We start from the raw sequence: 26,622 nt of genomic DNA, 5'->3' as shown, positions 1-26,622 counted from the left end.
AGGGCGTACGGCAGGGCAAATTGACAGAACACCGTTGGTTGTATGATTCTAGCTTCACACACGGGAGCGCTAAAGCCGCGTATCTATGCACTTATGCTTCTCCAGAAGTATGAGCTAAAATCCCATGTGTTTCAACGGCCTAGAAATGTAAGCCTCGAATTGTTATCTCCTATCCAATGAGCAGGCCGGATACCCGCTATGCTGTCCCAACTCCACGGCATCGACTAGATATCGATCTCTTCGATTCCATGCTTTAGCTCGATCTCGAGCTTCATGTAATGCATACCGAGAGTGTACCCAGTTGACAACTGTAGTCTAATAAATGTGTGAGGGAGATTAGATAGTAAAAGCCATAACGACTGAAGTAAGATATATAATTACAGCTTCCGAATTAGCTACTTATTTTCTGGACCCTGAGATTCGTTGGAAGTTATGACACGTGTTAAAGCGATACTCGCTGCTGTTCCGAGGATTCCGAGGGTGCCATATGGTTGCCGAGAGCGGCTTCAGTCCTCCGTGCCTTTGACTAGGAGCTGAAGTGTAGCAGCCGTGTAGTCTAGATGGAATGACAACCAACGAATCACAGGGGCAGCGGCCGTAATCCCATCTAGGAGTTACATATCGCGGTGTCTTAAGGGTGTTACTATAAGCCGAGGGTAGGCGATCTCCACGCAAGTTAAAAAAATGGTATTCCAGTATTGTAATCGTTGATCCACTCCACTGTAGCAAATGAGGCATTCCTTGGTCCACTGTCTCCGAGCTTAGTATCATAAAGATTTAAAGCTTGTTGATTTGGAGAAAGTAGGTACCTAACCAAAGACTGGTTTGCGGAGACATGAACAAGCTGGCTGGCTGTAAGACGTGCATGCAGCTAAGGTGTTCTGGAAGGAATCTTGGATGTTCGATAGATGACGCCAATAGGGAGACTAGTTGCCGACGTCTTCCATTAGTTTTGCGGAACATATCAATACATGTTTAGGGCGACTCGGTGCCACTGAATATTTTCAGAGCTCGAGGAGGCGTGTAAAGCTCTCGCTTAACGGCAAAACTATAGTTTTTCGAGGACTTCCCAACCCACCGGCCTTGTTAACTCTTGACGTACATATCGGTGCTGGTTTATCGCCATAGGTCTTAGATTGATCCAGTACCGTGTTGCGGTGGCGGTGGGAAGGCGGGGTTATAGCTGGTATGCTAGGTATGTACAATACATACGATGATGTACGTAGTAATAGGTAGCACTTGGCATGGGACCGTTGGAGTTCACCCACGATCCTTCAACGGGTGGATATCAGATAGGTACCTAGGTATGTTTAAGCCCGGGCTTTAGCTTGACTTAAAATAAGATAGATTGCGTCAAAGTTCCCAAGTAAATATATCCGCTCTTATTACCAATCCCAACCTACCGTTTCCGGGTATTGGATGATCGTCGCTGTATTGTTTGAGGAAACCTAGCATCTAGACATGATAAAACATGATTTCATCTCACACCGTCTTTTCAGCCCTAGGAGGTTCCGTGGGTATTAATCGAATCCTCTTAAGGACGAGGCAAGGCAAGAAAGAAAAGACCCATGGATCCTACGTGGCCCTCCCCCCTCGCAGGTCCGTACCTATGTAGTCGGGAATAATGGATTTCTCAATGGAGGGCCACTTACCTTCTGGGTGCCTGTTGTTCGGCGCATCCATCTCGCGCCATCATGAGGCTCACCTGAGCACCAGTTTTAATAACGTCCTTCAAAAAAGCTTGTCACGCAAAGAGCGACGCGGATTGGTGGGCCGTTGGGTCTAGTTCGGTATCGTTAGGAACGACAGGATGATGGTCCTCGCTTATGATGTCGTGTTACAGTGGCTTTTGTTGTTGTTGTTGTTGTTCTTGTGTGCTGGTTTACCTCGTGCCACCAACGCATATCCCGACCCATGCCAGCCATGCGCATGAAGTTTACACTAGTCGAGTTCATAAACCGATGGTATACCTAAATATTTCACATACCTTGGGTGGTATATCGCCTAACTTAGGAAGTAAGTATGTATTGTTTGGGTATAATTGCCACCAAGTGACGTTTTCCCCGCCGCTAAGATTTGCTTTTTTTTATGGTATTTGCTTTTCACGCTGTCCGGGCCGGCCTCTAGAAATTTTTGTAATTCTGTAGTGCTTCAGCCGCTGGAGAGATTTCCTTTTTGGCACCGGATAATCCTGATTCTTGGGCTGACCGGGCGAACTAGTCTAATATTGCCTATGCTTTGCCTATGCTTTCTCGCCGGTTTCGTTGTAAAATTCAATCAAATGATCCAACCGAGAAGCCAGCGACGAATGTGGATTAGAAGACGCACTGCTCAGCTTCCCATGTCCCGGATACCGTATGAAGTTGACGATATCGCGCAACGATCATGCTTCGCGATTCTCCGGTATCCATGAGAAAAGGTACGTAACAGTCTTGGCCGTCGATATACCTTACCCATCAGAGCATGGCGCCGCATCCATCGTAAGCACCAGTCTGGGGTAAGGAAAGATCTGGGTAATCGTTCGCTCGGGTTTGATAGCGTGAAGGATTCTACTTTAACATCTACTTCGGCCATACGTAGACAAACCGCAGTACAGCCGTAGTATACTAGGTAGTATACTAGGTATGCACAATCATTTCTTGGAAGTGATATGTCGAAAATAGTAGACTCTCGAACTCTTGGGTCACGGTATGGGGCATGGTATGAGATGAGCCATAACAACATAACAACGTACGGCTAAACCCGAAGTCGGATTTGCTATACGAGAACCTAGGTTAGGTACCTATGTTATATGAGGTACGTATATTCATGGATGAATATATTTGGTCCGACTTATTAAGTGGACACGATGATAATCATGAAATTTCTGGTGTTAGTTAGCGGTTGCAGCTGATCTGATGGGATGCGCTGAGTGAGGGCAGCTAGGTACCATGATATGATCATGACATTCTGGATAGATAAGAAGTCAGCGGCTATAGCACATAGCACCTACATAGCACTAACATAGTACTATGTCTAGCCAACAATAGTTGCAGGTATTTAGAGGTATTTGCAGGTATACATGATGCCCAGCCACTACCATGAATGACCCAGTCAGACAAGCCACAGATTTTGACTGACTGGCTCTGCCTGGCTCGAATATAATGGTGCACTATAGTTTTTGATAGGTAGAGTCTGTAGCTCTCTATAGGTCTGTATATGAATTGATGATGCATGTAAGTCCCACATTCCAAGCGTTGGGTGGTAGAGTACCTAAGGTTAGTTGACATTAAATGGTAGAAGTTGGCGATATGCCTTAGGCGCTGAGTTTTATTATTAAAGGTATCTAAGTAGGTAAGGTAGGAGAGGAGGTACAATTACCTAGAAATAAATCTGGAAGTAGGGATGTACCTTGCTAAGGTGTCATTAGGTACCGTTGTGCTACTCGGTACCTAACCGTTTTACCTGTTGATCTTTTGTGATCGCTAGCCGACGTCAAGCCTCGCTAGCTTCGAGCACGGACCTTATTTTACCACGTACCTAGGTAGGTATGACATGGAGGTACCTAAGGTATTCCCCAATTTACAAATTTACTATGTACAGGGGACTTTTTTTAGGTAACATCTCAGGGGTCTGCGTACTCCTGCACGTGTAAGTCGTGGACTTTGTCTTCTTACATACTCGCATATTACAGATATATTGGATAGGTCGTCGATTATATATATCAGACCTTTATTATAGGCAGAGAAGGCCTCGTAAGGAGTTTCTAGGAACCACGCAAGGAGCGAAGCGTATATGCAATAGATAATGTGTAATCCTTCTAAAGCCCTAACACGTACATTAGGCACATACTAAACATACACTACTAGGTAGTGTAATGTAATGTCCTATATCGCGAGTGGGGTATCGCACTCTACCTACCTCTAACGATGTACATAATCTCTGAGAAGTGGCCGTCAAATACATGTAGTAAACGGGAAGTTCCCGTCGAAACCTTGATTGCATGCTAGCCTGTACTAGGTATGTACCTACCTGGTAGGTATGTACGTGGTATCTCCGTAGTACCAGTTGACCGTATTTATTAATGTACCAAGGTAAGGTTGTGAGTGAAATGGATTTCACCTTAGAACCGCTTCAGGTCATCGGTTAGAAAAGCGATAGGTTCGCCTAAATTTTATAAGGGAAGAAATAAGTATTGTACCCTGTTTGTCTTGTAGGTATTATACCTGGATATTGTCGGATATTAGATTAGGTATATGTAAGGATAGCTACCTAATCACATATTGGAATAATAAAAGGTGTATCTGAAAGGTGTAAACGGGATACTGGATACCTAGGTATACACCCTACCTCTCAAAATACCTACCTACATAACCTAGGTAAGTACATGTAAGTACATAAATCCGACGCATGTAATACTTTGTATTGTAGCTTCCCTACGTCTACAGGTCTACGGTGCACTTACCACATAAGCCAAAACCCCATACCTACTAGGTAGGTATTGCAGGGGGGTCGGTACCACTACCGCTGGATGGTGTAACCCCGACTTTTGATGTGACTTGATTGATCTCTTCTCGGCGCTCATCTTCCTTTTAGACAAAAACCCGCCCGTTACCAACTATCTGGATCCTCTCTTGTCTTCTTCTTCCTCTTACCTTCTTCTTTTCCTCCTTCCTTCTCCCTCTTCCCTCTTTCGCCTATAACCTGCTACTCTCTCTCTCTCTCTCCTACTTCCTTCTTCTTTTTATTTCAAATCACTCTCGTTTCTCTTTTATCTGTCGCTGCTGGTTACAGCCCGAAGAGAAACTCTAATAATTCCCCGTGCACGAGAGAAGTGAAAGCCAGGCGGATCCAGAGGGACCTATCCTAGGTACCCTACCTAGAAACTCACCTACCTAAGATAATCTATGAGCTCCGAGCTACCTGCAGCTAGGAAGCCCACTCCAAACTTCAAAGACCAACCCCCCGGTTACCTATTTAGAGCTTTCATGACCCGAAGCTCCCAAGCTTGGGGTCAAGCTCTGGCTCGTCAAGCCCAGGCACAGGCATGTTCCAGCCTCAACCCACTCCATATTCCTCGTACGCTTCCTATGGAATCCACATAACCAACGCAGAAGTTCCCGAATACGCTTTCCAACCCACTCCCTTGGGACAATTCGGGTCAGCGCAAGCTGGCGGTGCTGGCGCAGTCGCAGGTGGTAGGCCAGCAGCTGTCGATTTCTTCACCTCTCCCATTTACAACAGCCATAATCCTCTAATATCGCCTCCCGCAAGCAATCCCGGCAATATTCCTTACAACAGCATCAACGTCAACACCAACAACCACAGGATACCCCACAGCCACAACCACCACCATCATCATCGCAACATCAAGATGGAACCTCAACTCCCCGCAGACCTCGCTCAGCAAGAAGCTGCAGCTCGTGATTTCGAGCCTCAGCTAGCGGTAAGCAGTGCTTTATCTTGTTTTACTTGATTTGATTTGATTTGATTTCCTTCTCTTCATATTGTTTTGTTGTATCTTGTTCACGCATGTAGCTAGCGATATGACTATATGGCTAATAAATAGCTTCCATTGCTGTCGCACTTTACGCTTTACATATTACCCCTCCTTATCATGACTAGAAGCATCTAAATACTCACATTTCAACCGCATGTTAGGGGCCTTTAGTCGGCGAAAGAAGACCAAGCACGGTAATTACGGAGGAATATGCGAAAGCAGATCCCATTTATGTGGCCAAAACTATGGTTAGTCAATCTGTCCGAACCTGAGCTCCGACAGTCGAATTCCTCCAATTGACACGTTGTGACATGGTAGGCATTGCCGCAGACATATTCCCACTACCGTCCCATCCAAGGCGACGGCAATTGCGGTTGGCGAGGTGAGTTCTGTCATATTTCCTACTTCAAATCTATCTTGAGGACCCTCCTGCATCACATCACGTACGCATACCCCGCAGTCCATGCGTACCTAGCCAAGTCAATTTTCAGGATCTGGATCTTTTATCTGGAATATCTTTCGATCGATCGATGATCTACCACCACGAAGATAAGGCGATGCAGTGGAGACAACTCTTCCTCCGTTCCATCGCATTGCCTACTCGTCACACTTTTTTTATGTGCTAAGTTAACTCTGTTATGTCCTTATAGCTATCGCGTTCGGTTACTTCGAGACGTTAGTACGATGCGGCGATATAAGTCAAGCCCAAGGCGAATTGGCTCGGTTAACAAGCTTGAACGAGTTCATTGAGGCTGTTGGCGGGCATAGTGTTTGGTTGTTCGAGGATATGGTTTCAGCCACGTTCGACTTACTCAACGACATCATCGCAGCCATGTCTAATGGCCAGGATGGTATGTTGGTCGTGATGGATAGATTCAACAATCCTGAGACGTCGCAGTCCATCGTTTACCACCAACGCTTACTCGCATCGTCGTGGTTGAAAGGTCGTTACGCCCAATATGAGCCTTGGATAACAGGCGGAGCCGAGAGCTACGTTCAAGACACCCTCCTGCCTATTGATCGGGAGATCGACCACGTAGGCGTTGTGCTACTTCACGACGTCCTACTCAAACCAGCGAATATCGTACTCGAGATTGCCTACTTGGACCGAAGCGACGGCGTAGAAGTGAATATCCACCGAATGCCTGAAGAAGCAAACGGCCAAGACCCAACCACGCTGGGGCCAATAATCTATCTGCTGTATCGACCGGGCCATTATGATATCCTATATCGCGATTCTATTGTCCAGCCTGCACCTTTGCCGCCCGCACCAACCACACTATCGATCAATCGGGTCACGCCCTTCACGCACCAAGAGATCGAAAACACAGACATGCCTTTGCAAGATTTTCGGGTGGACATGAGTGCCTTGGCTATGATACCTGGGTTCGGCGTTCCTGACATGTCTCCCTTGGGGTCTCCAGCGGCACCATCTCCTATGACAGATCCCTATGTTCCTTCTCCACAGTCGCCATGGATGCCACAGCCATTTCCAGATGGTATGGCTAGCGGGCCTCCACCTCCGCAGCCAAGTCCTCCGCAACAGCAGCCAGCAACTCCGATGACGGTGCACCCTTTGCGCTTTAGCAAGTACAACTTCCCTGATTTAGTGGAGACGAACACCTTTCACGAGCCCGCTTTCACCACAAACACTTTCAAAAACAGCCACTTCAATGTGGCTCACTATAACAATATGAATTTCCAGCCTGAGATGTACAGGCCTGAGGCTGATGAAGAAATACCGCATGGAAAGGGCAGCGGTCGAAAACGGAGTAGCGAGCATTGCGCGGTTATCAAAAAAGAGAATAGGGGTTAGAGGTAATTCCCCTTCCCCCCCCCCCCCCCCCCCATGACCTCTCTATATCACGTACTAGAACACGATTCTATCCATCCACATTTTTGGGCCCTTGCGCAGGTAGGTTAGGTTAGGCCGACATAGATCGAACAGTGAATTTGTTCCGTTCAGCCTGATATTCTTCTATTCAAGTACTCACTCACTCACTCACTTCACTCATCACGACGGCTCAAAAGTCGTAACACAATCATTATTCAAAACAACCCATCGTCTACCTAAGGTAGAATAGTCCTGTCATGGTCTCTCTCCAACGTTACAAACGTTCCTTGCCCAAGTTGGATGCACATGGCACATCTACTGGAAAGTGCCCCTGATCTTGGCGTAAAGTTCCGTGTCGAAGAAATTGTAGTCCGCGTCGAGCTCGCAGAATTCGTGTTGTCTTAGAAGGCGTTCTGCGGTGGGCCGGTCCCTGGGATCACTGTATCCTTGTTAGCATACCACGTCGGGGGAAGCACGTAGACAAAAAAGCACATACACTGTAAAACAGTCCAACATGAATCCCAGGGCATAGGGACTAATCGCTTCGCGCACATCATCCGCAATTGGCGGTATTTCGCCATTTGCAATCTTGTAAATCGCACCCACGGCCTCTTCCTTGCTCCAGGGTCTTCTGCCAGCAAACATTTCCAGTACCACACAACCCAAGCTCCAAATATCGACCTTGGCACTATATCCTTCACCTTGGGATCGGATCACTTCGGGTGCCATCCAGAACACAGACCCTTGCATCGAGTTGGTCTTATCGTTACCGTAGATATTGTCCGTCTTCTTGCTGATTCCGAAATCGGAAATCTTGCATGTTCCATCCACATCCAGTAGAATGTTGTCCGCCTTCAGATCCCGGTGTAGGATACCTTCTCGATGTAGATATGCCAGACCTGAAAGTGCCTGCCGCGTTAAGGAGCTCACTACTGGCTCCTCGAACTTCCCGTGCTTGCGCAGACAGGATCCAATGCTACCACCAGAAATATACTCCAAGAAGATGCTGATGCTCGTTTCTTTCCTCTCGCATCCAAGATATTGTACAATATTCACATGGTCCAAGTTCTGCATCGTGTCAATTTCCTGGTCCAAGGCCTTCAGTAGCTCTTTCATCTTGTTTTTATCTCCACCCGCAGCTTTTGGGTTGACTTCAACCTCTTTGACAGCCAAGAATTCACCAGTCGTCGCGTTCATACCCAGATATACACGTCCATACGTTCCTTTACCAATCAGTTCACCCTTGAACCATCGGAAAGTAGTCTGCCGCTTCGGGAGGACGTCTTGAGGGATCTGTGGTACAATCATCGAGCCGCGTTCAGGACGGATTTGCACAACGTTAGCGCCAAACATTTTTGTACTCTTGCGTCGCTGAATCATAGAAGATGCTCCGGCACCAGCGCCGGATGAAGTTGTTGTATAACGCTTATTCGCTTCATGGGCACCGCGCGCCACCTCTCGAATAGACTTCATTCGGCCAAGCCCGCTGGAGCGTTGCATATTGCGGGTTGCAACCGAAGCAATTGAAGGAGGTCGCTCGAGTGCCTTTAATGTGGATTCGTCGGAGCCTAAAGTATCACTCTCGTTATATACCGATGATTTTGTAGTACCGGTTCCAGCAGCAGGTGTAAGAGGGTCTACGTCCAACGTGGAAGTACCAGCTTTACTAACCCCGCCAGGAAATTCCTCGTGCTCGGGTATAGACGCTACAGGAAGTTCGTTCTCGTCGAGTACGGGTTGATCGAGGTCAAGCTCGGGGAAGAAAGCGTCAAGGTTGCTGAGCAAAGCCTCAGGGGGTGGACGATTGGCCCAGACACCGCGATCGACGAATGATTTTCGGCGGTTGAGCTTATTGTCGTCAGATTGCCATTGCTCCGAACCGGGCGTAGCGGGCGTACGGCGATGGGAGTCCCGCCCGCTTCGAATGCTACCCTCATCATCTTCTAGATCAGGCGTGTTAGAAGTACCTGGCGAATTAAACGATACCGAAAGACTCTTCTTAGACCTCGAAGTCTTAACCCTCAAGTTTGGCTTCTTGCTATCACTCGACTCAGAATCACTATCAAGTACGCTTGTTTCATTACGGCTCGGCTGCTTGCGCACTGCTTTCTTCGAAGGTTGCCTTCCTCTCATCGGAATGGCAAACAGACCATCATCGGAGTCATCACCTGAATCATCATCCAACGGCTTGGTAGACACGGAGGGGGCCGAAAACTGTACGTCCGTATCGGTAAAGTCCACATTGGGTCCGTAGGATTTGGGTCGGTTGGTCGTGGTACTTCCTGGCGCGGGGGTGGCTCCTGGAGCGGGATGGGCCGTACTCGGGCTTAGGTCACCGGGGGATGGAGCTCGTTGTGCTATGTCACGCATTTTAGTAATCGGATCAAGCTGAGATTTGCTCCGGTTGCCAAGGAGTGGGGTGCCGCCAGGTGAGTAATCCGGGACGACGAACGGTATATCACCACGGCTCCATGTTAAGGAGCCGGGCGAACCAGACCTCGTCCGAGAGTTACTGCGACCTGAGCCGCTCATGCCAAAATCAACGCTTGCCATTGCTCCCTTACCTCTTTGTTCTACCAAGTCCGTCCCAGCTGCAGGTGCAGAAGTATTCCGAGGGGGTGAAACCGGGCGCTGTTGTAGTGGTATTGTGGACGGTCGAGCCAGTCGGCCCCAGGCGCTTCCCATGTTAATCAAGGCACCGAGAGCTGATCCTGCCGGGGGGGAAGGGGGGCCCGGGGAAGGAGGTCCTCCGGTCGACGGTCTTTGGGACTGTTCCGTATTCGTTTCGCTCTTCGAAGTAGTAGGCCGCCTCGGACTAGGGAATCCATCTGAACTACCTTGCGACGTTCGCATGTTGTGGCCGGATTTCCTGCTTAACGAATTTGCCTTTATTAGTGTGGCCGTCTCCACGCCTGGTGGCGCCGGTGCTTTCCTTTGCGGGAAGAGGTCTGGCTTTTTCTCCTCAAACGGCGAGACGCGCGGATGGTCAAAGTCCACATTCCTACCGATAATTCCTGTTTGGGGAGAGTTCTCTTGGGGTGACGTTTCCTTCAGAACTTGCCTTCGTTTAGCAAGATATGCGGCTTGCTGCTTTTCGACTTCGGCACGGTATTCGACAGCCTTGGCGGCTAACTCTGGATCGGCTGGCTTGGAACCAGTAGACATTGTGTTGGTTCTCGACGAGGGGGGTGATGAAATGGATCTCGTACGGCCATTGAGATGAGCGTAAGCGTCTTCGTTAATGTTCGAATCGGACGTCATTTGAATCGATGGAACCACCTCTGGAATATTACCGTTACCTTCCCCGGCTGTATTGAGCTTTATGAAAAACTTGAGGGAGCCGTTCGCATCGCCCTTATTGCGCTTATGAATCCATAGACTTTGGTCTTCCAGTGCTTCGTCATGTGTTTCTCGTCCTAGTTCTGTTAAATAAATTTTGAATCCCTTAGGATCTGAAAGCCCAAGGCTCATACAAATACTGGCACGCAAATCGGCAGCGGTGTCACAATCGGTAACGTCGCACAGGCGGTAATTCCACCTATCCAGCGTAAGAAGTATAAATACCCTTGGCCCATTTTTATTGCGTCTGAACGTCGGTGCAGAATCTTGAACTGCTTCAGGTGGAGGAGTTCCGAACCTCGACCTTAGCAGATGTGGACTCGTAGGCGATTCTACATCGTCCGGCGACGGAAAAGAGCCGTCTTCCTTTGGCTTATTTCTTCGCTTCAAGAAACCTAAAAAGCTCTTATTATCCTTTGCTGAAGATGGTTCGGCTGAAGCAGGCCTGTCACCAGATTCTGCATGTTTCCCATCAGCATTGTGACGTCGATCATTGCGACTGGCGTGAATCATATCCTCAATTCCACTCATACCATTCCGCCACATGTGACCGACCTCGGGAGACACACCGGAACCATATCTCGCTGCATTCGAAGAAAGAGAATCGGTACTGTTTCGGGACCTGTGATGAAATCTGGCCGACGGCGATAGGCTCCCCGATGAAGGCTGCTGTGCAAATGAGCTTGATAGTTTGGGGCTTGATCCGGGGCTATCGCTCCGTAGAGATGCCCGATAGTTTCCATCTCCGTGCTCGCTTAGGCCGGGACTTAACTTCCGGCTACTTTCAATATCAATATTCTTCAGTATAGAACGATGGTTTGAATCCGAACTCATTGTGTTGTTGAGAGTCGGCATAGTCGTAGATCGCGTTTGCGAAAATCCTCTAGTACTAGAGCCTAACCGAATAGGGGTATTTGGAGAATCTACATCTGTACCAGCACTCTGGGCGTAAGTGCCAGCAAGGGATTCCTTGCTGGCGTGAGAAGGTAAAGATTTCGCGCTGTCAACTGGTTTCCCAGTAACTATGCTCCGTATAAGGCGGCGCATCCGTTTTCCCTCTTCCCTTTCTCGAGGCTGATCCCACGCCGTATTATTATGGACACACTCTTGTGCTAATCTCGGGTACACAAGCTGGTGCATCATTCCGAAATTTCCTCGACCACCTTTCTGACTACCAAGCTCGAGAAACTGCGCTCCGTGGATATTAAGATTCCTGAAAGTCTCCTGCCATTCTCGAGAAAAGTGATTGGCAGCCAGCCATAACAGTACATGGTCTAATGGCCATTTAGCTATAAGCTCAGGAGAGAGTTCTGAGTGGCTGGCGGTCGCGTTCGAAGTAGTGGATGTCATCCGGTTATGGAATGCATTAGCGTAGAGTAATCCGCGATTGGTGTCGTCGGTCATAGTAGTACTCAAAGTATTGGTATTACTTGTCTGGCTGGTTGTGGGCCACGAGCTTTGTGTAGTCGTCGATTGCGTCCCCATGTCCTCAGGGAAGAAACCAGGTATACCAACACCTTCTCCGTACGTATCCCCACCAGGAATATACGTCGCAGATACCATCGCTTCGGTATTATCATTTCCGGCTCTATACGTGTTGGACATAAGTTCGACCGGCGCTGGCGGGGGAGGGGGAATCGACAAGGTTCCATTCGAAGCCTGGGAATGGAGTTGCGGGTTATAGGCCGGCACGGGACCACCAACGGGCGGAGGTGGAATCGCGAAGCCAGGTTGCCCATTGTATGCGCGTCCCCAACTAGCTTGCCATGGTGGTTGAGGTCCTAGGGCGCTATTGGGCGGAGGGCCGGGAGGTGGTGGAAGCACAACGCCACCAGCCGTCGTCGGTGCACTCGGGTACCTGGGCGGCGGAGGGGGGATATTTAACATATTATTTAGTTGTCCAGGTTGGCCAGCAACGGGAGGCGACATAGGCGGCGGCGGGGGGACCTGGAATGGCCGCGCCTGGTTCTGCTGTGTGTTTTGATACATGGTGAGTGTGCGAGACAGAAGAGAACGGCATAAGTCGCCTTAATTAGGCGTATGGCCGCAAAAAAGCGGCGGCGAGTTCGTATTGGTAATCGTAAGTTGCGGTTCACGGTCGTAGATTTCGAGGGGTATATTTTGTATTGAAAGTTCAAAGGGAATTTTAACTAAGAGACAGCGACGCCAAGACAAACAGGAGGCTGATGTGACAATGGGGGGGCGGCTATGGGATAATATTGTTCGGTGTGTAGTTCAACATTCGCACTCGATAGGACTCGCCTTCGAAATGCTAAATCGACCGAGAGATATCCCGACCAACAAACTAATTTATTTATTAATGAACTTCTGTAAGTAAAAGACCCAATAGGTAAGAACAGGGGAGAGTTCTGCAAGAAACCCCAGTCACGATTTGGGTAAGATAGCGGTATCGACGACAGCCAGCATCGTGGGCTAGGCTCGGAATTCAGTTTTCATGATATCGGAATTGAGATTGCGCTTTCGAGTAGGTCAGGTTAGGTAGGTACTTAATTAGATTCGAGATTATTAAAGTATCGATTGATCGTGTATTCTCGTCGTCGCTGACGTTCGACGTATAAACGTTTAAAGCCGGGTTGGAGTTGAAGTTGACGTTGTAAAATTGTCGTTGCTGTCAGTTCTTAGGTTCCTAGGTTCTTGGGTCCTTAGGGTCCTTAGCGTTGGAAACGAATGTTGGGTCAGGTCGTTTGGTGTCAGGTAGCAGGTCAGGGTTGTTTTACTTTGGGATTATTTTCAAGTTCCAGGTAAGTTCTGGGCCGTTAGTACGTACCTGTCTCCGCATGGACTCCACGTCGTACCTTCGTACAGTAGCGTGTGAAAAGTCGGCGGCTACGCGCTTACCGACGATGAAGGTGGGGACTAGTGCGTGGCTAATTCAGGTTTAGTTCCACTTAGCTGCATAGAACATATCCCGATGAAACGTAGCCCATAGGTATCAGTTCTGATTCTTCAGTTTGCGACACCCGTACTGCCGTATTAGCATTACGCTAAATAAGGTACTTACCTAAGTAGTTCAATAAATTAGTCAATTGACGGTATTTGTTATAACAATTACGTAGCAGGTAGGTATATATACAGGTACCTACCTAAGCTAGTACATATGAAATTAATCAATATTTCCAGAGGATGAAATAGTTTCACAATTGAAAACGCAAGAGTAGATTGTTTTACCAATTGCCAACTTTCTACCCAACCAAACCACCTAACTTGTATAAATTTCTTGGCGCTGCAAGGTTTCCGTCTTCCGATATTCCGTGCATTAAATTTACGGAAACAACCTAAGGTTAAAAAACCTCTCTCCATTTCATCCCCTCTCCAATAAATCTCAGTATTTACCTAACTTACCTAATTCCCCCCGCCCCTTTTGGGGGGCTTGCAATAAAACACCAAAGACGCGTATCTCAATTCAGCTACGGCTTCAGCTTTAGCCTACTATGAAGAAGGTATGTGTCTAGTTTCGTTTAATACAGACCAACACAGTGCGAAAGGGTATCCTTTAATTTGGGCGCATCATTGCGTTACCCCTTCAGAAGTAAGGAGAGAAAAAATTGTTTACGAGAAGCAATTTCGGGATTGTATAGCCGCTCGAAGTTGGCAACCCGTCACGCGAGATGCAATGCGCATCATTCCATTTGCTTTGATGTGCTGGGTGCTGGGTGCTGGGTGCTGGGTGTGCATTGCATTTGTCCACCTTTCGTTGGTCCAATCCAACCACCTGCAGCACAACTTCGCAGCTGATGTGACGATAAGCTGTCGTATTGTGCGTTAATACCTGACAGCTTGCGCGGACAAATGTACCTAGGTACAATACTTGATATTTGATAATAGGTATACTGTTTTGTGATATTCATTTCTACGCTCTCCTCCTCCTTAATAATTTTGTTTAATGAAGGCATTGGAATACATAGTGAATTCTATTGTAAAGACATGACGTTCAAGTTTCAAGATGTCAACTAGTCACTTTTTTCATTTCGCCATTCTAGCCATGGGTTAGGTCGTCATTAAAACATCGTTGAAATATTTGTTTCTGAAAAAGTCACACTAAAACAGAATTGCCTTGCACGGGATTGTATGTGGGTGCGTGTAAGTGCGCGTGTGGGTGTTAACGATAGGTTGTCAAAATTCGAAGCAGTCTTCCTTGCATGAGCCTCTCTCTATTACTATCACCAATCAAATATCTTATTGCTAGTTTTCTTTTCTGTTGGCCCCCAAAATACACACGCCTTTACACATGCCTACATGATACCCATGTCCACCCTTGTCCACCCATGTCTAAAGTGTGCCCTTGGGGGCCGATTTAATACCCAATCTTGGCTGATAAAATGAAAGGTACCTGATGTGCCTTGCAGGATCATCGGTGTTGTACAAATTAGAAATGTCCAGAGACATGCAGTCGAATGCATCTTGATTAATAATACTCATCTTATCTGCCCGTTATTATAGATCGTGCAACCTACGCTCTTCAACATCCTTGCCGCTATTCTCACGGTATTCTTACGGCCAAAACAAGCCTTCTCAAGGTATTTGGCTCCAAGCACACCAAAACTTACGAAGCAGGTGGACATTAGGCAGCTTAAAGCATATACACCCTCAAAACCCCTCCAGCGCTGATTACATCACGCTACAAGACTTGGCGTCAAATCCATAGGATTCTTGACATTGCTCCAGGTATCCAGCCTCCTCGGCTGTGCCAGCCAAAGCGTTGTGTGGCCGTATTAAACCAGTCACTCTAAGACTCTGTTTTCCCTCGCCATGCCACCACCGTAGTTTTTGGATCCAGGAGCGTTCGTCATCATCAGTGCTGATCTCCCATTTACCTGAACTAACCACTACCGTGCATTGTTCTTTGGGAAAATGATAATCAGGTAAAAACACTGTTGTAGGGAAATCAGAAGGTGCAGCTTTTCCGTCGATGTTCAACGCAAACTCGCAATTCTTTAAGTCAAACCCGTAGTTTATTATGGGTCCATTCGTAGCTATCGGTGCAGGTCGAACATACGCCTCCGCAGCCCGGTAGCCAGGTGCATTGGTCAATTCGGGGTTTGTACTCGGTGGTGAAGATGACGATATAGACGGGTTTGTTAAGGTACGCTTCAAGTTACCAGGCGTGACAGTAGTCTCATCCTCAACTTCTTTCCTACTACCGCCCGTGACCGATTTCAATAGACTCGATGTCGATTGGTTAAAGTCAGGTGTTCGAGGTACGGAGGAAACTGGCAGGGTCTGGTCATCAACAGAAAAAATAGATAAATCTTCTCCATTCCACTGGTCTCCGCGCTGGTGGTCGTTCTAATAATATGTTAGCAAAATAAGTCAAAGTGGATGTTCAAATATCCAAGGCCTTACAATAGCACAGTATAGCCATAGTGTATATCCTTCCATCGCTGCACCCTCTACGGCAAAGTGGTTCGCATCCATAGCTGCAGACTGGCTCGAATAATCTCCAGTCTTATACGCATATTTATCATCCATGTCATATGGAATACCGAACTCGGTTAAAATGCATGGATGGTTACCCATGTAGTCCAAGCCTTCTTTCCTCATAGATGCCAATTGGTCCTTGAAGCAATTTCGAATGGCTGTCTCTCCAACCTTGATAGCAAAAGCTGGGTGCCAGTAACGACCACGGAGGATACCCATGACATCAACATTCCACGTCCGATTCCATTTCTTAGTCATGAGAGTAATACCGTCGTAGTAGTGCGGTGCGTAAACCATTCTCGGGTCGTCATCCGCCGTACCTTTGATACTTGGTGGTAATTCTAGGGTCGGAGGTTGACATAGCATAATCGCGTCCTTGTGAATCGCTCGGATAGCATCCCGATACTTCCGATAAAACTCCATGAAGTACGTGTTAGTAAAGGTATGATAGTCAAGCTTGTCGCCGCTGGTTGGGTGCTTCTCAAAGTAATTCTTCAGCAACAGTAGGTCTTGAGAGGGATCCCATACGCCGTGCTGGGCCCAAAGACATTCGCCTAGTTTCCAGCCAGGATCCCGTTTCCAACCGTATCGGGACTCATCGTAATCTTCTGGTAACCAAGCTATCTCGCCGTGGGGATCGATTAGAGCACGCCCGACCTTGTAGGGACCAAGACCTCCCATATCCCACGTATCAACTTCACATGCCCGTCCAGAACCGGTCAAGAGAGCTTGCCAAACTGTTGGGCACGTGCCCTTTTTCAGATTCTGCTCCTTTGGTATAACACTCAAGTCAACGTGCCCAATCAATCCTCTATTCGGTTCGTTTAGACTCTCCCATCCGAAGACAATGTCATTCTCAATATCTCCAGCCTCATGTATGCGTCGCGCAAGATGTTCGCAAGCTCGTATGAAATGGCCTTGTAGATAATCTTGAATATTTACGCCGTCTATTATGCATTTAGGGGCAAAATCTCGACCAGCGAAAAAAAGCGTAAATATCGTCGCTGCCGCAAGTCGGACATAGTTGGTGGACCAGATCATCTTGGGAAATTTATCGGGCTCGGGATATGTATTATGAACCAACGCGGCCTCGGTAGCGGCGAAGCTTTGGGGATTCAATCCACAGGCATATACTGTCCACATGGGGGCACCAGATCCGCCACAATACCTCGACCACTAATCAATTCCACAAGTCAGCATCTCGGCACCTAAAGTACGAGAGAGATTTTGTTTGAATGGCATACCACATCCTGGTGAGGGTCCATGAATATATAGAAACCGTATTCTTTAGCGGCCCGTAGGACCTCGATCGTGTGCTGAATCCAGACCTCATCATACTTTCCCGGACCGGCTGCCTCGATAGCCTCCCATGTGAATACATAGCGAATGGTGTTATAGCCGAAACGCTTGAGTCGTGAAAAATGTATATGCGCGTCTTCTTTTCGAAATGGTCGACTGTGGAATTTCACGTTATCGCCGTCGAAGAAGTCTTGAACAACATGAGAAGGTACGTCGGGTTCGCTGGGGAGCTTGGCGTCGCCTGCGACATTGATGCCCCTCAACAAGACGTGTCTTCCGTGTGCATCTTGGAATTGACCATCTTCGATAATCAGACGCAGAGAAGAAGCCATGAAAAGAGAGAAGAATCAAGAGAGGGACGGGAATGGATATCTAAGCAAGTCTGGACGAGGCTTCGGAGGAATATAGGTAAGACCACACGGTTTGTTGTCGAGGATAGAAGGGAGCCAGTAAATACCGATGACGTCTGCGTAAAGGTTCGGTATTAAACAATTCGGAGCTTTCGGATACGACGGACGGACGACAGACGTATGAGAGTGTATGAGCGAATCCAATAGTACCTAAAACTACCTACACATCCCACAGCCTTACGGATTTCGATAAGGATAAGGCAATATTCAGAATATATCGGGACTAAGTTACGGGATAAGAAATGTATGAACAAGAGAGAAATATCACCGGAAAGGAAAAGTCAGGAAACAGAAAGGTTTTGTAATAGCAACGAGCATTTGGATTCCAACCTATTAAACATACATCTACTCAGTGGCTCCTCAGATCAAGATGGTAAAACAACTGCTGATCTACTTTGTATGAAGAGTTGGTTGGAGAGGAGTAGACAAGGATTTAGACAAGTACGGGACGAATAAGAGGTAATGTGACGTGCTACAACTAGTAACAACTACCTAGTACCAACTTTAACTTTTTTGCCGGGCAGTCTTAGTCTGCTAGTGAAGGCGGTAAAGAAGTAAGAGCCCGATGTTTTACCGCTCAGCCTGACTTTTTGCCTGCCGAACTACTGCCGATAAGCACCTAACCTGCCAACGTAAGATTTCATTGACCCGTAGTTTCGCCGGGACCCACATCGCACCCCGCTAGGTAGTATCATACGTACCTAATGCCCGAAAACCTGCGAAACACAACTTACTAAAACTACCTCTACTATTAAACAAAACGGCCTTGGGCCTTGGACTGATACCAAATAAAAAAAATCGAAATTGAAAAAATCAATGATGAAATGCCTGAGGTACCTACCTAAATCATATATCCCCCACCACCCCAAGACATGAAACTCACCATTCCCGATACAATCTCTCTAAGATGGCGAGCATCAAGGCCTCACTGAAGGCTATTAACGATGCCATACGCCAACAAAAATGGGACGATGCTATATCGCAAGCCGACGATGTTATTAGCAGAGATGCAAAGTCTTACCAAGCGTACGTAGCTTCTTCATTCAGCTACCATTTATTCTATTCATTTATTTTGGAGAATCTGACATCCAAACTAGTCATGTGTTCAAAGCGTTCGCCTTGGATAAGAAGAACCAACAAGACCTAGCTGAAGAGGCATACAAGACGGCTATTGGTATAAAATCCGATGCTCAAGCCTGGCAAGGCCTAATCAAGATTTACGAGAAGCAAGGGCCCAAGGCTATCCAAAAGTACCAGCAGGCTGCACTTAAGCTTGCCGAAATCTTCAGAGACGCTAATGACATGTACAAATGTCAAGATGTCGTTGACAAGTTCATCGACTTTGTACGAACACGTGGTGATCGGGCCCAACTGGTCCAGGCCCTTCGTCTAATACTCCCTAATAGTCCCATCTATCCCGCTCTCGAGGGTCGGGTTCCTCATCCCGCCAAAACCTACGAGACGATAGCCCAGATTTTAGAGGTCGACGAGAAGAAGCGCATCAATACACTCATCGGTGAACGCCGCACGAGATTAGGCGCGAAAATCAGCGAGGTGACGGTCGAGGTCAACCGTGAAGTCCTATGCCAGAGCGAACTGGGCGAAATTTACGAGCAGCTCATCCTATGGACTCAGGACGATGATGTCAGACGTCAATATGAAGAGAAGTTACTTCAATTTCGATATGATCGCCTTCTAGTTACTCCAGCTCCAAACAAAGCCGCGGAGCTCCAGGTTGTGCAGAAGCTTGCAAATGATATGGTTATCATTAAGCACCCTTTCAAGCTTGCCTGGGATATTGCAATCGAGTGGCAGGACCATAAGGAGATCAAGGATTGGGACGTCAACGTGCTCAACGAATACTGTTCCTTTTTTCCTAATAGTGACCTCTATCGTGTCTTGACCGGGTTCATGACAAGCGAGATATCACCTTTCCCGAAAAAGCAGCTAGAGACTTCGGCACCTGTAGCTACGCCTGGAACGGATGATGAGAGTGAAGATGATGAAGATGGCGGCGCGCCGACATCGGTGGTCCCGTACACTGGCGAAGACAGACTTTTGATGATGACAGAGGGAATTTCAACAACGAATTCTTTGCTCGCTCACAGAGTGATAGGAGAATACTACCAGCACTTGGAAGAACACGAAAGTAACGTCGAGCTCATGCGGAAAGCTATGAAAATCATGGTCGCGGAAACGGAAAAGACCGGAAAAGTCTTTACGAATGCCAACCAGTCATTCATGCTCTATTTAGGCACTGCGTTGGTGTTTTATCAGTCTCCAAGAAATCATGGCGAGGCAAAGTTTCTTTTTGACAAGGTACTTGAAGTAGATCCCACGTCGACTTCTGCTATGATTGGTGTTGGTCTCATCTACGAAGAGGAGGAAGAATTCGATCGAGCGATTGAATTCTTAGAGCGAGCACTGAAGGGTGATAGTACCAATCTTCGTGTACGTGCAGAGGTTGGATGGCTATTTTCATTGAAGGGCGATTATGCACGCGGCAAAACAGAACTTGAATCACTGTTGCCACAGATGATACGCGCCTCAGTTTCCAAAGATTTGTTAGCCCAGACGCAATATCGTTTGGGCAGCTGTATATGGAATCTTGACCCCTCGAAGGCTGCCAGGAAGAGTCGAAGTGGTGCGTACGCATACTTCCTAGATGCACTGAAGAATAACTTCAATTACGCTCCGGCGTACAGCAGCTTGGGTATCTACTATGCGGATTACGCAAAGGATAAAAAGAGGGCTCGCAAATGCTTTCTTAAGGCTGTTGAGCTTTCTTCGACGGAAGTCGAGTCTGCCGAGAGGTTGGCACGGTCGTTTGCCGACGATGGAGACTGGGACCGCGTCGAATTAGTGGCACAACGAGTAGTAGATTCGGGTAGAGTCAGACCGCCTCCTGGATCCAAGAAGAAAGGAATTAGCTGGCCTCTTTCTGCACTAGGAGTGGCGGAATTGAGCAAGCAAGATTATGCCAAGGCCATTGTTTCATTTCAGCAAGCTCTGCGGATAGCTCCCGAAGATTATCATTCGTGGGTCGGCCTAGGGGAAAGTTATCATAATTCTGGAAGATACATCGCCGCGACAAAAGCAATTCAGGCTGCGCAAAAGCTGGAAGAACAGATGGATAATAACAAAATCGGCGATACCTGGTTTACTAAGTATATGCTGGCCAACGTCAAACGGGAACTTGGCGAATTTGATGAAGCTATCTCGCTGTACCACGAGGTTATTTCAGCTCGGCCGGATGAGGAAGGCGTTGCCATAGCCATGATGCAGACTATGGTTGAAAACGCGTCAGACTGCGTGGAGAAAGGGGTGTTCGGCAAATCGATCGAGTTGGCAACAGATACTCTGTCTTTTGCGCTTACAGTGCCCACAAAGATCGCTAGCACTTTCAATTTTTGGAAGGCTATAGGCGATTCGTGCTCCATTTTTTCTTCTGTTCAGAGTCGTCTACAGGATTTCCCAACTGACATCCTTCGGAAGCTACTTGACCTAGGTACGGGAGATAAGTCCGCATATGCTATACTGGAAGATGTCGACAGCGTAGGCAAAGACCTTATTTTTGCCGAAGGCATTTTTCCGGATGACGAGCAACTTGGAGTAGACCTCACGCGATGTTTACATGCCACTATCTTAGCCCACAAGCGAGCAATCCACGAGTCGGCAAACGACATCCACGCTCAGGCTGTTGCATATTATAATTTAGGCTGGGCAGAAAACCGCGCCCACCTTTGCCTTCCTTCACAACTCCGGCTTCAGTCTAGTAGATACCAGAAAGCCGCCGTGCGATGCTTCAAGCGGGCCATAGAACTGGAAGCTGGGAATCCAGAATTTTGGAACTCGCTAGGTGTTGTTACAAGCGAAATAAACCCATCTGTGGCGCAGCATGCATTTGTCCGAAGCTTGTTTCTCAATGAAAGGAGCGCACATACATGGTCAAACCTTGGTGCTCTGGCCCTTCTACAGAATGACATTCAACTTGCTAATGAAGCCTTCACGCGAGCCCAGTCAAATGATCCCGATTATGCCCACGCTTGGCTGGGTCAAGGCTTTGTCGCACTTCTCTATGGGGATTCTAAAGAAGCTCGAGGCCTGTTTACCCACGCGATGGATATCTCAGAATCATCCTCTTTATTGACCAGGCGCCAATACCCAACGTCTCTATTCGATTATATACTCACGAGTCCATCAGATCTAAATATTTCGTCTCTCATACAGCCGCTATTTGCGCTCGCTCAACTGCGTCGTCTCAATCCTCAAGATCTTACTAGTCAGCACCTTTCAACGCTATATCAAGAACGGACCGATGATAGCCTTAGAGCAATAGATACTCTCGAAGAGGCATGTGAGCAACTAGAAGCGAGCTATGAAGCTACTGAGTCCGCGGAATCACTTGCGCGTTTTGCCTTAGCTAAAACGGATCTGGCTCGATCATATCTCTCGGTTGCTCGATATGCAGAGGCTGTCGATTGTGGAGAAATGGCGTTACAATTAAGCAGCGACGAGTCCGCAAATGAACTAACAGCCGAGCAACGCAGAAAAGCCAGATTATCAGCACATTTGACGGTCGGTTTGGCGCAATATTTCTCTAAGAACATTAAAGCAGCTGTGGCATATTTTGAAACGGCACTCAGCGAATCCAACGGTAACCCAGATGCAGTTTGTGTCTTGGCTCAAATGCTGTGGGCTACCGGTACGGATGAAGCCCGAGAAAGAGCTCGCACTATTTTATTTGACGTGATTGAGAAAGATTCAAGCCACGTGCAGTCGGTACTTCTTCTAGGCATCATAGCACTACTTGATGAAGACGAGGAGTCCTTGGAAGCCGTTGTCTCAGAGCTTCAAACGCTCCGTACCAGTGATAAAGTTACTGATGCAGAGCACTCCCAAATTGGGGAAGTTTTCCGCGCCGTAGCCGCATTGTCGGAGAACAGCACGGAGAACGACGTCCTTACTCAGCTCCAAAACGATGTCATGTTATACCCGTACCTCCCTCATGGATGGTCCAGATTAGCTAAGGTTACTGGGGAAGAATACCCAGCGGATATGGCTTTGAATGTGGCACTGAAGGCTATACCGCCGAGGGGAGAACTAGGGGCTGTGGATCTTGCCGAGGCATATGCAGGAACTGGCAAGGTTGCCGATGCACAAACGGCAATCTTTGTAGCGCCTTGGAGTAGTAGTGGCTGGGAGTCTCTATGTAGTGCAATCGCCTCCTGATTAACTACAGTCATGATTTTCGGTATGTTGCAAAATCTCCTTTAACTTCACCTTTTGTTTTGCTGTTATAATGATACCTATGTCAAAAATACCTACCTAATGTTTCAAGACGGGGCTGAGTTCTTCATTGATGCATAAATATCCTATCTAGTGCAGCTTACTTTTTTGAACTTGTCTCTACGATCCGCAGTGTCTAATAGGCAATAAGCTAATGGAATACATTTAGGTCCATTGCCATGATTCCATATCCTGTTCAGCATAACAATATAAGACCCAGTTGCATGTATGATGGAAGGATGGATTACCAAGAAAACGTATGAAATGAGAAGAAATGAATCATGATTTCTTGAGTTGCGTATCGCCATGAGCAGGCACGTTTTTATGAATTGTTAACACCCCCGGTATAAGTAAATGGGGGCAGGTACCTAATAAGGCAGACATGGAATGTGACAAAGTTCAACACGTACTTACCTGTTAGCCCTCCTAGCGGATAACCTCATCTTGCTATGAGATAACCCTGCTCTGTGCTCTGGGAAAGGTCCCACTATAGGCAGTAGGTAAAGAAAGGCGTATATTGAAATGCATTAAGTTTAAGATGCTGTACCTCAGACTATCTCGATTATGTACCAGGTAGGTAGGTACCTAAGGTAAATAAATACCTGTTCACACCATAAATCACAGCGTGTGCGACGATGCAACGAAAACGCATCAATTCCACTGAATTTTTCCGTACCTAGTACTTTTGGCACCTATTTAGCCTGTCCAGCCGCACTCTTTTTCACAGAGTGCGTGCTTGGAGATAAGATCAAGGCTATATAAGATCAAAACCACCTATGGTATCTCGAGAAAAATAAAAATGAGCGGGAGAAGACCACACACACACATTATCATAACTTGCGTTTCGTCGACGCCGTATGTAACTAGGTACCTAATTTTCCCGTGTATAAAACGTACATGAGTCTTCCGGTTTGAGGAGCTAAACCCAACTTTTCAGATTCCTCCTAATCTCTGATAGTACTAGACCCATCTATCTCTTTCGTGCGCAGGCGAAATGTGCAAGGTAACAAGGCCACGGGCCAAGTCCTGCACCCGAGTCCACTATTTAGCACGATTAGGCATAGAAGCTTAACGGCATGAAAAAAACATGTCCAAATGGAAAGCCGCCCCGACCCCCCCCCCCCCCCCCCAAAAAAAAAAAATTGCAGGCTATGCAAATCCATCCAGTACATCCCAACTTAGCGGTTCATGCTAAAAACTTTGGGTACGGGGACCGGAGTCTGCTTCATCGGTTGTACCGAGTACTTCGCCTTATCCCTCTTTGCCTTTTTGTTGCTAGGGGTACCGTTCGGCGTCGAGCCTATCTGCGGTGTGGCCTGGGACGGGACAGGCGTTTCCTTGGGGATCGGGGTTTTGGAAGAAGCGGACCTGGAGGTTCTCGATTTCTTTGCGGGCTTTTCCTGGGATTGAGAGCTCTGAACTGGAGTCGATTTAGCTTCCGCCTCGGGCTCCTTTCGCTTGAGCTTCACATTGGCAGCATTTGACTTCTTAGATTTCTTTGAATCGGTTGGGGCAGGCAACGCCGTCGGAGTCTCATCTTCCGAGGCGCTCTCCGAGTCGCTTTCAGAGTCGGATGAAGAAGCAGCCCGTGTTGCGGCTGCAGGACGAGATTTAGAGGGCTGTGCTTGAGGAGTTGGAGTAGAGCTGGGGACGCCAATTGGGGTGAAACGTGGTCTTAGACCCTGTGGCTGTTCTCGAATGGCCTTCGGTATCGGTGCGTAATCCTCAGTGGCAGTGGCGCTAACAGTGCCACCAGGTCCGAATTTGGCTACGCGACGGAGGTGTACAGTTGAATCGATTCCACGATTCACTTGTAGTTGTTAATTACTGTCTAAAATCGAACAATTATACGGCGTGACTTACAAGAAGTATAGTTATCCCCACCTTGAGAGGGGATAAGCAACTGGATCTGTGTGGTAGTAGCATGAGACTCGAGATCTAGGCCGTATTCATCGCCGTTGTGTTTCAGCAGTGCTTCGCCAGTAGTTGCCTTAGACAGGTCAATCTCCATGTCTTTAAGCACAGTAATCGGTAGTGATGCTGGTGCTGTGAAATACCACACTTGCTTCCCCTCCAAGTTAGCCTTACTGAAAAACTCTGTAACCTCTTTGGCAGGGTTATCAGATGAAGCTTTGCGAAGCACGAAGTTGGAGTTGTTAAGCCATCCAGGCCGAGAACTAGGATAGACGCATCAGCTTATACTCTTCCAGGATGAACGCTGCAGCCCTATAGTACTCACACTTGAGAAGAAGTCACGCCGTTAGCTTTAGAGACGGCCGCCTCGGCGCTATCTATCTCCATAGCATTTGCATCCTCACTGTCGTCATCAGAACTGCTGTCGCTAGCCTCGTCACTAGAAGATTCGGCCTCGGCAGCCTGTTGTTTCTTGGGTTCTTCATCTTCACTCTCGCTTTCCGATGTGCTCTCTTCCTCGTCTTTATCCTTGCTCTCCTCTTTTACAACCCCATTCCTGGCCGGGCTTTGGCTAGAATCCGAAGTCTCGGAATCAGACTCAGAAGACTCGGAATCGTCAGGGCTGGTAGAAGCTGCTGTCTTTACGGGCGTCCTAGAAGATGATGCGCCTGCATTCGGAATAGTTTTAACAGGTTCCGCTTTGGTAGCGTTCGCTTTTGGTTGAGGAGTCTTGCGCTTGGTTGCCTGCTTAGCAGCGTACTTGCTCTTCGCGGCCTCGAGATCAGTATCGCTGTCGCTTCCACTTCGGTCGCTATCATCAGAGCTGCTGCTGCTGCTGCCACTCTCATCATCACTACTGGTGTCTTTAGCTAACTTTTGGTTCTTTTGTAGCTGAGTAGATCCCAGGGGGTTAGCTTTGGATGCGGTTTTCTTGTCGCGAACAGTTGAAGCCATATCACTGAGCGATCCCATTGGGATACGAGGGCGGTTCTTTGTCATTGTGATTATAGTTGCCAGGCTATGGCCAGAAGCTGTGAGTGAAAATGAGGTTAAGCGTAGGATGCAATAGACAATTGCAATTCAAAATATTATTTTGCATGCAAAATGATAGAAAAGGTTTCAATTCTGCCAATATTTATCAGAAGCCCTATCAAAAGAATTTTTGCTAGAGAAGTGCAAATTAGAGAGGTGGTGAGGTTGGGAATATTAAAAAGGTGAAGGAGTAAAAAGTAATGAATGAACTAATCTTCACGCCCTCCCAGCATTTGAAATTTTTTGGAGAGCTCTCTTGATCCTAGACGCGGCGCGCTTCCTTACTTACCTAATCTGGGCAGTCGCGGGGACCTTGATGTGGGGGTAGTTACGGTACGGATACCTGTACCGGAGTGCATTGTAGGTATCTAGGTGTACCTCTTTACAGAGCTGAGGTTGCCAGGTGACGCCCGGGCGTTGACGGGTGACGGAATATCATAGGTCCGGGACTTTTTTTTTCGCTGAAACTTTATCTGAGGCAAGGGGCATGCCGAGTACCTAACCTAACCTGTAATAGGCCAATACATCCTAATGCACAGCATTATGTATGTGCAAGCAGGCGTACTACCTGCATAAGCCCCACAGTT

The 26,622-nt window shown here is 47.6% G+C and overlaps 5 protein-coding genes across 5 annotated transcripts; 2 read left to right on the top strand and 3 right to left on the bottom strand.

The window, feature by feature from the left end:
• Window positions 1-4,564: 4,564 nt before the first annotated feature.
• F4812DRAFT_426524 (cysteine proteinase) lies at window positions 4,565-7,319 on the top strand. The gene is made up of 4 exons (XM_047934028.1): window positions 4,565-5,425; window positions 5,641-5,727; window positions 5,798-5,861; window positions 6,130-7,319. Exons 1-4 carry the CDS (start codon window positions 5,027-5,029, stop codon window positions 7,293-7,295), a joined length of 1,716 nt encoding a protein of 571 aa, XP_047790703.1. The 5' UTR covers window positions 4,565-5,026; the 3' UTR covers window positions 7,296-7,319.
• A 309-nt stretch (window positions 7,320-7,628) lies between these two features.
• On the bottom strand, window positions 7,629-12,641 carry F4812DRAFT_450975 (uncharacterized protein; the record flags this gene model as incomplete). The annotated part of the gene is made up of 2 exons (XM_047936151.1): window positions 7,629-7,752; window positions 7,810-12,641. The coding sequence occupies 2 exons, from the start codon at window positions 12,639-12,641 to the stop codon at window positions 7,629-7,631; spliced, it is 4,956 nt and encodes a 1,651-aa protein (XP_047790702.1).
• A 2,142-nt stretch (window positions 12,642-14,783) lies between these two features.
• F4812DRAFT_426517 (glycoside hydrolase family 5 protein) lies at window positions 14,784-18,248 on the bottom strand. Its single transcript, XM_047934027.1, has 3 exons — window positions 17,336-18,248; window positions 16,017-17,267; window positions 14,784-15,959 (listed from the first exon to the last, which is right to left on the bottom strand). Exons 1-3 carry the CDS (start codon window positions 17,720-17,722, stop codon window positions 15,282-15,284), a joined length of 2,316 nt encoding a protein of 771 aa, XP_047790701.1. The 5' UTR covers window positions 17,723-18,248; the 3' UTR covers window positions 14,784-15,281.
• Window positions 18,249-18,484: 236 nt separating this feature from the next.
• Window positions 18,485-23,655, top strand: F4812DRAFT_426516 (TPR-like protein). The gene is made up of 3 exons (XM_047934026.1): window positions 18,485-18,826; window positions 18,898-23,054; window positions 23,259-23,655. The coding sequence occupies exons 1-2, from the start codon at window positions 18,708-18,710 to the stop codon at window positions 23,030-23,032; spliced, it is 4,254 nt and encodes a 1,417-aa protein (XP_047790700.1). The 5' UTR covers window positions 18,485-18,707; the 3' UTR covers window positions 23,033-23,054; window positions 23,259-23,655.
• A 550-nt stretch (window positions 23,656-24,205) lies between these two features.
• Window positions 24,206-26,325, bottom strand: F4812DRAFT_426509 (DNA-directed RNA polymerase I subunit RPA34.5-domain-containing protein). Its single transcript, XM_047934025.1, has 3 exons — window positions 25,329-26,325; window positions 24,953-25,266; window positions 24,206-24,899 (listed from the first exon to the last, which is right to left on the bottom strand). The coding sequence occupies exons 1-3, from the start codon at window positions 26,000-26,002 to the stop codon at window positions 24,268-24,270; spliced, it is 1,620 nt and encodes a 539-aa protein (XP_047790699.1). The 5' UTR covers window positions 26,003-26,325; the 3' UTR covers window positions 24,206-24,267.
• Window positions 26,326-26,622: the final 297 nt, after the last annotated feature.

The sequence above is a fragment of the Daldinia caldariorum genome, assembly GCF_022478825.1.
Source record: "Daldinia caldariorum strain CBS 122874 unplaced genomic scaffold F4812scaffold_7, whole genome shotgun sequence".
In the NCBI taxonomy this organism is placed as follows: domain Eukaryota; kingdom Fungi; phylum Ascomycota; class Sordariomycetes; order Xylariales; family Hypoxylaceae; genus Daldinia; species Daldinia caldariorum.
This window is presented reverse-complemented; position numbering and strand designations above follow the sequence as displayed.

Coding starts and splice junctions, on each gene's coding strand:
- F4812DRAFT_426516 (XM_047934026.1), top strand. CDS start 18,708: ATGGCGAGCATCAAGGCCTCACTGAAGGCTATTAACGATGCCATACGC. Junction 18,827..18,897: donor GATGCAAAGTCTTACCAAGC/GTACGTAGCTTC, acceptor CATCCAAACTAG/TCATGTGTTCAAAGCGTTCG.
- F4812DRAFT_426509 (XM_047934025.1), bottom strand. CDS start 26,002: ATGACAAAGAACCGCCCTCGTATCCCAATGGGATCGCTCAGTGATATG. Junction 25,267..25,328: donor GGCGTGACTTCTTCTCAAGT/GTGAGTACTATA, acceptor CGTCTATCCTAG/TTCTCGGCCTGGATGGCTTA. Junction 24,900..24,952: donor TGGGGATAACTATACTTCTT/GTAAGTCACGCC, acceptor AACAACTACAAG/TGAATCGTGGAATCGATTCA.
- F4812DRAFT_426524 (XM_047934028.1), top strand. CDS start 5,027: ATGTTCCAGCCTCAACCCACTCCATATTCCTCGTACGCTTCCTATGGA. Junction 5,426..5,640: donor ATTTCGAGCCTCAGCTAGCG/GTAAGCAGTGCT, acceptor ACCGCATGTTAG/GGGCCTTTAGTCGGCGAAAG. Junction 5,728..5,797: donor TTTATGTGGCCAAAACTATG/GTTAGTCAATCT, acceptor GTGACATGGTAG/GCATTGCCGCAGACATATTC.
- F4812DRAFT_426517 (XM_047934027.1), bottom strand. CDS start 17,722: ATGGCTTCTTCTCTGCGTCTGATTATCGAAGATGGTCAATTCCAAGAT. Junction 17,268..17,335: donor TGGACCCTCACCAGGATGTG/GTATGCCATTCA, acceptor GGAATTGATTAG/TGGTCGAGGTATTGTGGCGG. Junction 15,960..16,016: donor TATGGCTATACTGTGCTATT/GTAAGGCCTTGG, acceptor ACATATTATTAG/AACGACCACCAGCGCGGAGA.